Source organism: Hemiscyllium ocellatum, chromosome 30 (genome assembly GCF_020745735.1).
Source record: "Hemiscyllium ocellatum isolate sHemOce1 chromosome 30, sHemOce1.pat.X.cur, whole genome shotgun sequence".
In the NCBI taxonomy this organism is placed as follows: Eukaryota; Metazoa; Chordata; class Chondrichthyes; order Orectolobiformes; family Hemiscylliidae; genus Hemiscyllium; species Hemiscyllium ocellatum.
In genome coordinates, this window is record NC_083430.1 from 4,947,496 (window position 1) to 4,957,262 (window position 9,767).

General features: G+C 46.7%; 1 protein-coding gene across 2 annotated transcripts in view; it reads right to left on the bottom strand.

The window, feature by feature from the left end:
* The window catches only part of LOC132830139 (potassium voltage-gated channel subfamily KQT member 4-like), a 633,387-nt gene extending 630,208 nt beyond the window's left edge, over positions 1 to 3,179 (bottom strand). For both annotated transcript variants that reach the window (XM_060847647.1, XM_060847648.1), the window contains exon 1: positions 2,426 to 3,179. In XM_060847647.1, the coding sequence (XP_060703630.1) occupies positions 2,426 to 2,781 (356 nt within the window). In that variant the 5' untranslated portion in view covers positions 2,782 to 3,179. The remainder of the gene's footprint in view (positions 1 to 2,425) is intronic.
* Between the last annotated feature and the right edge of the window lie 6,588 nt (positions 3,180 to 9,767).

Sequence of the window (9,767 nt, forward strand, 5' to 3'; positions counted from 1 at the left end):
CAAACCAGTTCATGTCAGACACTCACAGCCAGAAAACATTGACGATCCAAATAGTTTGAGCTTGACATGGGAAAGGAACCCACTGAACCATTCCCGCACAATGCTAGATTTTAAAATGTTCACATTTCCTCACATAAGGAAAGGGTTAATGGGCAAATGGAAGGCAGAAGGAAATCATAATGATTATCTTCAGGTCGATAATGCTGAACAATTGGCACAGCTTATCAGGTAAGGGTTTTCATCGCTGGTTTAAAATACAGCCCAATCTACCTGGTAAGATTACGAGCAGTCACTGTCATCAGTAATTCATCACAGGCAAACACAGACATGGGCAAACACAGACATGGGCGAACACGGACGTGGGTGAACACGGACACAGGTAAACATGGACACAGAAAAACACGGACACGGATAAACACGGACATGGGTAAACACGGACATGGGCAAACATCGACATGGGCAAACACGGACATGGGTAAACATGGACATGGGTAAACACGGACATGGGTAAACACGGACCCAGGTAAACACGGACATGGGTAAACACGGACATGGGTAAACATGGACATGGGTAAACACGGACATGGGTAAACACGGACCCAGGTAAACACGGACATGGGCAAACATGGACATGGTAAAAATGGACATGGACAAACACGGACATGGGTAAACACAGACATGAGTAAACACCAACATGGGTAAAAACGGACATGGGCAAACACCAATATGGGTAAAAATGGAAACGGGTAAACACGGACATGGGTAAACATGGACATGGGTGAATGTGGGCATAGGCAAACATGGACATGGGTAAACACGGACATGGATAAACATGGACATGGGCAAACACGGACATGGACAAACACGGACATGGGCAAACACGGACATGGATAAACACGGACATGGACAAACACGGACATGAGTAAATGTAGGCACAGGTGAACACAGGAGAGAGTAAGGACTGCAGATGCTGGACATCAGTCGACAAGCGTAACGCTGGAAAAGCACAGCAGGTCAGGCTGCATCTAAGGAGCAGGCGAGTTGACACTATGGGCATAAAGAAGGGCTTATGCCCGAAATGTCGACTCCCCTGCTCCCCGGATGCTGCCTGACCTGCTGTGCTTTTCCAGCACTACACTTTTTGACAAGTGAACACAGATAAGAGGAAACATGGACAAGGATGAATTTGGGAAGCAGTTACCATAAGCACAGCAAGAAAATTAATTCAAAAAATGTAAAGATCCCTAGCTCATAGCCAGCAGTCAGTCAGTTGGACATACTCTCCATTCAGTCACACTGCTGCTGGACTTCCCACTCATAGTGTGCCCAAGGAGATAAGACCGGTGTTCCAAACGTGCGCTGGCATTTACAAACTGGTACGAACTTTCCTTCAGTCTCTACATCTCACACCTTGAACAATATTTCCCTTTTCCATTTCTTTAAATTTTCAGGATAAAATATTGAAACCCTTTTTTTTAGCCCAGTTTTTACTAAGCCGAGAGTAATCCCAAACTGACTATGCAGTCTAACCTAAATCCACGGTCCTGGACTGCTCAAACATAGCTGGGCATGAGTTGTGCTATTTATGTCTGAGCAAGGGTACAATACAGGAGCTGATAGATTTAAATCTCACACAGAGGTTCACTGTTTCCCACATACCTTGAAGACAAGTTTACTTTATGTACGAACATTTCTGTAAAACACACAAATCGCTGATTTCATATATAGGGTTACTTCTTAAGTCAACCACTGGGTCTACAGCTCTTGTGAAAGGGGGGTTTTCAGGAGACTGGCAAGTTCTGGACGAAGTTTCTTTTGTGGTCGGTCCAATGGGGACCCAGCGGGACTGGGACAAGAACCGAAATGAGTCAGGTCTCAGTGGAAGGGTAAAGGTCGGGCTGTTAGTCTCCAGGTGGACACGGCTACACCGCGTTGGGAAGATCCTTTTTCGAAGTTAATTCGGAAACAGTGTATGGATCCTGATGTGCAATTAGAATAAATACGTGCACATAGATTCGTTAAACACTCCAGACTTCGGCACTTCTCCTGACAGTTCAAGGACTCAACTTCCAAATGCGCACACAGTCTGAAACCAAAACATCCTCATCTTTCCAGGATTTAGGAGCAGGTTTTAAAACTCTAGCACATATTGCAATATACATTTATTTATAAGACGCCACCATCATAAATATACTTTAAAATACCGGGCAGTTTCTAAACATTGCAAACTCGAGACTCGAAGACGCACACTAGTGTTATTTAAATATTCCTGCAATGACAGGGAAGCTCGCAAGTTTGGAAAGATTGGAGTGTACAGAGAGAGAGGGAGAGTGTTGTGGACCGACTGATTGCCAGTTGTGTACCAAGCGGCACTGGTCCAGAGCACGGTGGGGTTTAGGGGGAGTTGGAGCAGAGTGTTACTCACATGAAAGCATGGTAAATGAACGCCCATCCCCGCGGTCTCTCCAACACGTTGTACAGGCAGTTCTGCAGTTTTCTGTAACCGGCATTCCTCTTGTTGCGGTGTTTGAGGGGCAGCGGTCTGCCCAGCAACCCGACCCGGGCACTCTGCACACTGTCCCCGGGCAATCCGGCCAGCATCAATCTCTCCCCATCTCCGGGCTGAGGTGCCAGCCTCAGGCGGCTCCCCTGGTGCCTCTCCCCGGGACTCGCAGCCACTCCGTCCCGACTGGAGGAGCTGCTCTCCACCGCCGTCAGCCCCACGAACTCCACTCGCTTCTCGTCGCTCATGCCGCCGGCATCTGCCTGGTTCCGGGGCATGGAGAGGGCGGACCCGGGCGGGAAGGGAGCACCGCCGCTAACGGCGCCCCGGGAGAGCCCGGACTCGGCTTGACCATGCGCCAGGAGCTCTCTGACCCTGCTCCCAGGTACCGCTCACAGCATACTGTAACTGGGGTGGAGGCGAACTGTTAGTGAGTGATGGGCAGCAATCCCAGATTCCAGAAGTTTCACATCCCAGAGAGATCTTCCTCAAGGATGGAGTTGTCTCTTCACTCGCACTGCCTTATTCAGCTACAATCACCAGTATTGGCTCCCACACAAACACCAGGCTCCCTCTCACTCCCTCTCTGTGCTTTTCACTCAGAAGAAATCGAACTTCAACATCGCTGAAACTTCACACACTGCCCCTCCTGACACCCCACCTGCCATCCATCAAGCTGACATCCCCACTCTCTGAAGACTTGACTCCCCTTCCCCTCCTCTCCCACACCACCCTCCCCGCCTTTGGAGCTTTCCTCAGCCTCCAGGCTCCTCCCTCATCAGCACATTGCTCAGAAAGCTGAAAGGGAGCGGGTCCTGCACTTAGACAGCTCCCGCCGCTGGTTCTGTCCCTGGGAGGGCAGCGAGTCGGCATGGACTCTCTCTCTCTCTCTCCTGCAGGAGCAGCATCACTTCAGGTATTTACACGAATCAGCATCTGAACTATGGAGGAAATAAAGATTCGTTTCTCCATTAAACCCAATGTTCATAATTAACCAGTTTTAGGCACGAAACCCACGGCCTCAACTTACAAAACTCTTCCAAAGAACATGATACAAGTTTGTAAAAATCCGGAACCGTTTACAGAAGTTGACTGTTCCCCTACAATTCCCGTTCCCAGAGAGCTGCAGGTCCTGCAATCCTGAACCTCTCGGTTAGATTCCAGGCTGCATCTCACTCCTCAGTACCTGTTATTCGTTATAAGTTACCCTGAAGCCTTGCTTTGATTCCAGCCTATAACTAACTCTCTCTCTCTCTCTATATATATATATATATCTCCGTATAAGTCTCCAAATGTATTTCATTGACTTGAGTACTTTTTGCAGGGAAAGTTTTGGTTAGACTGCAGGCTGTATTTATTTTGGGAGGGCTGGTGAATTTTTACCGACATGACGCTGATAGATTCCAGTGTTGAATACTCGAAGTACTCGCTGACTATCTGCATGCTTGCAGCATTATCACTGGAGCTGAGTCAGACCCATGAGTTACTCTCAGTCAATGTCACTTTCTGTCTGCACTGGCCCATCCAGGGTAGTATCACCCGGGCCAGCCCTGAAACAGCACCATCTACAGGACCTGGGCCACATTACTGTTTCCTGCCTGCGCGCACAACAGGGACTTGTGATGTTAGGTTATGTCAACTCAGAACTGGATTCATTGGTTGGAGGTCATTTTAGATTGTGAAGACATTCTCAGCCCATTAGTTGAAAATATTCAATACAAATCAACTGATTTCAATCTGTAACTCACTTCCGGCTATCTGTTATTCTGAAGATAAAATCCCAAACAAACAAACAAATAAATAAACAAACAGTTCTTTCAGTACCTACAACAAATCCAAAGCCTCCAGCAACAGACCACCCTCCGGATCCTCCACTCCATGCTTGCAGCCATGCGTCGCTAACTTAATTCCCTGCAATCAGCCCTACACCAGCTCAGGACAACACTCTCACAAACTTGCAAAGGACCTCTACTGTTCTTCATCTACAGAAGAATCCATACACTAAACAAACTGTTCTTTCACCCCACTGGTTCTCACCTACCACCCCACCAACCTACATATACATCATATCATCCGCCATCATTTCCACCACCTCCAAACGGATCCCACCACCAGAGATATATTTCCCTCCCCACCCCTATCAGCGTTCTGAAAAGACCACTCCCTCCATGACTCCCTCGTCAGGTCCACACCCCCCACCAACCCAACCTCCACTCCCGGCACCTTCCCCTGCAACCGCAAGAAATGCAAAACTTGCACCCACACCTCCCCCCTTACTTCCCTCCAAGGCCCCAAGGGATCCTTCCATATCCGCCACAAATTCACCTGTACCTCCACACACATCATTTACTGCATCCGCTGCACCCGATGTGGCCTCCTCTATATTGGGGAGACGGGCCGCCTACTTGCAGAGCGTTTCAGGGAACACCTCTGGGACACCCGAACCAACCAACCCAACACTTCAACTCCCCCTCCCGATCTACCAAGGACATGCAGGTCCTTGGACTCCTCCATCGCTAGACCATAGCAACACGACGGCTGGAGGAAGAGCGCCTCATCTTCAGCCTAGGAACCCTCCAACCACAAGGGATGAACCTAGATTTCTCCAGTTTCCTCATTTCCCCTCCCCCCACCTTGTCTCAGTCAAATCCCTCGAACTCAGCACCACCTTCCTAACCTGCAATCTTCTTCCTGACCTCTCCGCCCCCACCCCACTCTGGCCTATCACCCTCACCTTGACCTCCTTCCACCTATCGCATTTCCAACGCCCCTCCCCCAAGTCCCTCCTCCCTACCTTTTATCTTAGCCTGCTGGACACACTTTCCTCGTTCCTGAAGAAGGGCTCATGCCTGAAACATCGACTCTCCTGCTCCTTGGATGCTGCCTGACCTGCTGCGCTTTTCAAGGAACACATTTTCAGATAAAATCCCAAACCCCATGATTAGATTCCAGGCTGTGACTTCCTCCCTGGTATGTGCTATTCTAGATGTAGATATAAAAAAAACTCTTAACCACTCGATTAGGTTCCAATATGTAACTTACTCCCAGGCATTATCTGTACATAACTACCACCTGCCCTCCAACCCTCTATTAGATTCCAGTCTGTAATTCACTTGTGGAATCTGACATTCTATGTACAAACAATCCTGAACCCCTCGATTAGATTCCAAGCTGTGTCTCACTTCTCGGTACCTGTCATTCTATATAAGCCACCCTGAAGCCTTGTTTTGATTTCAGCCTATAACTAACTCTTGTTTATATATATATATATATACACATATATCCAGAAGACCGAATAGTTTCTTTTCATCATCAAATCAGTCATATTACCTTCTTCCTTGATCCTCCACCTCTGAATCACCCCTGTTTTCTAGTTAAATTACCAATGAACATTCAAAATGCATCATTGCCAGTGCAACAATACTAAATGTGAGGGAGGGGGAGGGATGGGGAGGGAGAGGGAGGGAGGTGGTAGGAGGGGGAGGGAGAGAGGGGAGGGAGAGGGAGGGAGGGGGAGGGAGATGGAGGCAGGGGGAGGGAGAGGGAGGGAGATGAATAAATCAAAATAGAATTGGGGGTAAAGTAAGGCAGTGTACCTCCTGCTGTGCCCATTTTTCTCTAAAGACATCAGAGCATTGGTGAACACTGTGTGCTCCCACTTCAATGGTACCTGGGCACAAATGTAGGGGAAAAGTGGAAGGCAGTTGGGAATTATGACCCCTGTTCATGGCTCACTGCCAGGATCAGTTAATAGTCACTTTGGCCAGGCCCAGCAGCCAATCCATGAGGAGCTGGCACAATGTAAATTGGAATGTTCAAGGGCCAGAGTCAGAGGAGTGCAGATATCTCAGAGAGTTGTGGGACCAGAAGAGATTACAAAGATAGAGAGTGGAGAAGATAAAGAGGGATTTGAAACTAAGGATGGGAATTTGAAATTGATCATTGTGTTCACCGGGATTCTTTATGGGTCAATGAATACAAGAATGATGGCCAAGCAAAGCTGCTGTGCACTAAGACAAGGACAGCAGCATTTTGTGTAACCTATTAGAATGGGGAGGGGAGAATGTGGGAGGTCAGCCTACAGTGTGTTGGAATGAAAACATTTGGATGTAATAAAAGCATGGATGAGAATTTCAACAGGTGATGAGCTGAGGCAGGGGTGATGTCTATGGAGGTGTAAATCCTAATGTCACTTCATCTAAGTATCAAAAAAGACACCAAAGACGCAAACAATTCAACCTAGAAACGTTGCCAGGAAGAGGGATGGAGTTAGCAAGTTAGGACTGGAGTTTGTGGTGGGGACTGGAGACTATAGATTCAGACTTGCCAATGTTTAACTGGTGAAAACATGGATATATTCACCAGATATCAAACTACTGGTGTGACACCTGAGAGGATGGCAGAGTTGGGAGAGAGAGTAGTGAGTTAGAATCGCGCACCATCAATGTATCTGTAAAAATTGAAGCTGCAGTTTTGGAAGGTGTGGTCCAATGATGCAACTGTTCTAGGGGCCAGAGGAGATTAGCGATTGGGAAGGGTGGATGGAGTCTGGGCTTAATAGGTGTGGCTGGACCAGGGATACAGTCAGGATATGTTACAAAGCGTGAAAGCAAGACATCTTTGTGGTAGAACAGACACTCAACATAGGCATCACAAGCAAACCCAATCTTATTGTTAACCAATATCTGACACAGGGGACCCTGGCTGATTTCTGTCCTCTCACTAGGAATGTTGAGGCACAGTGGAGTGATTCAAAGTCACCCCTCTCTCTAACCTAAATTTACTGCGGACACCACTACCCACGACAGCATGGACAATCAACCATATGACTATGTTGGTTTCTATGGGCAAGTGTTAGATATCAGGCAAAATATGGGGATGAATCATGTACAACCATTGCAGGTGCTAAAATCTCTTTAATACAGATCACAGGGGACCTCATTGAGGATGAAATATAGGCTACATTTTCAGGTATAGCTACTTGGTTATTGGGCTTCCTAGGACCTGAATGTAAGTTACATCATAGAGGTTTTCACTGATTTTTGTTGGAATAGAAGGAGATTGTAATCGCTCCAAGATGAAGAGCTCATGTTCACAGTCATAGAGTGATAGAGATGTACAGCATGGAAACAGACCCTTCGGTCCAACCCGTCCATGCCGACCAGTTATCTCAACCCAATCTAGTCCCACCTGCCAGCATCCAGCTCATAACCCTCCAAACCCTTCCTATTCATATACCCATTCAAATGCCTCTTAGATGTTGCAATTGTACCAGCCTCCACTACATCCTCTGGCAGCTCATTCCATACCCATACCACTCTCTGTGTGAACAAGTTGTCCCATAGGTCTCCTTTATATCTTTCCCCTCTCACCCTAAACCTATGCCCTCTAGTTCTGGACTCCCTGACCCCAGGGAAAAAAACTTTGTCTATTTATCCTATCCATGCTCCTCATGATTTTGTAAACCTCTCTAAGGTCACCCCTCAGCCTGCGATGCTCCAGGGAAAACAGCCCCAGCCTGTTCAGCCTCTCCCTGTAGCTCAAATCCTCCAACCCTGGCAACATCTTTGTAAATCTTTTCTGAACCCTTTCAAGTTTCACAACATCTTTCCAATAGGAAGGACACCAGAATTGCACGTAATATTCCAATAGTGGCCTAACCAATGTCCTGTATAGCTGCAACATGACCTCCCAACTCCTGTACTCAATACTCTGGCCAATAAAGGAAAGCATACCAAATGCCTTCTTCACTATCCTATCTACCCGCGACTCCAATTTCAAGGAGCTATGAACCTACAGTCCAAGGTCTCTTTGTTCAGCAACACCCCCTAGGACCTTACCATTACATTGAGTACTTTGCAGAGTCCAGCATCTATGATTTGGATAGGAATGGGAAGTGGTAACGTGGAGGAGATGGATCATTACCTGGTGAAGTGGGATTATCAGCTGAAGGAGATGGAATGTAGACTGAGAAGATTGTAGATAGGAAATTCTAGATGAATTCAAGTTAATAGATAGAGTTAATGGTAGTTGTCTTTTTCTCTTGGATGAGGAATTTTAAGACTGGGGGCACATTTTTAAGATGAGAGGAGAGAGATTTACAAAAGCCATGAGGGGTAAATGTTTTACACACAATGAACATGGAAAGAACTTTCTGAGGAAGTGGTGAATGTGGATACAGTTGCAACAGTTAAAAGAAATGTTTGGGTGAGTACATGAATAGGAAAGGTTTGAAAGCATATGGGCCAGGAGCAGGCAGGTGGGACTGGGTTAGTTTGGAATTATGATCAGCCTGGACTGGTTGGACCGAAGGGTCAGTTTCTGTGCTGTATGACTTTATCACTCTAAGTGAGTCTGGAGTACTGCTACAGAAACCAGTACTTGTCTATTCACTAGTGTTTAAAGTTCTGTATTTTCTAATACTGTGATAAAAAACAAATTTGTACAAATGAAACAATACTCTTTGACTAGCAAATGATTTACACTCCACATTATCAATCCCATGATGACTGACTGTCAGTGAGGCGCTACAACTATCTACCTGAACTACACCTCCACCCACACCCACTCTCAAAAAAAAGATATCTACCTGGATTACACCTCCTCCCTCCCACCCCTGTAAAAATGGTATCTACCTGGACTGCACCTCCTCCCACCACATACCAAGTAACTCACAACAAGTATCCATTAATCTATGTATAGAAGAGGTGGGGGAGATACTAAATGATTATTTTACATCAGTGTTTACTGTGAAGAAGGACAGGGAAGATATAGAATGTCATAGAGATGTATGGCACGGAAACAGACCCTTCGGTCTGACTCATCCATGCCGACCAGATATCCCAGCCCAATCTAGTCCCACCTGCCAGTACCCGACCCATATCCCTCCAAACCTTTCCTATTCATATACCCCTCCAAATGCCTTTTAAATATTGCAATTCCATACATGTACCACCCTCTGTGTGAAAAGTGTTGCTCCTTAGGTCCCTTTTATATCTTTCTCCTCTCACCCTAAACCAAGCCCTCTAGCCCTGGACTCTCCCACCCCAGGGAAAAGACGTTGTCTATTTACTCTATCCATGCCCCTCATGATTTTATAAACCTCTATAAGGTCACCCCTCAGTCTCCAATGCTCCAGGGAAAATAGCCCCAGCTTATTCAGCCTCTCCCTACACCTCAAATTCTCTAACCCTGGCAACATCCTTGTAAATCTTTTCTGAACCCTTTCAAATTTCACAACATCCTTCTGATAGGAAGGAGACCA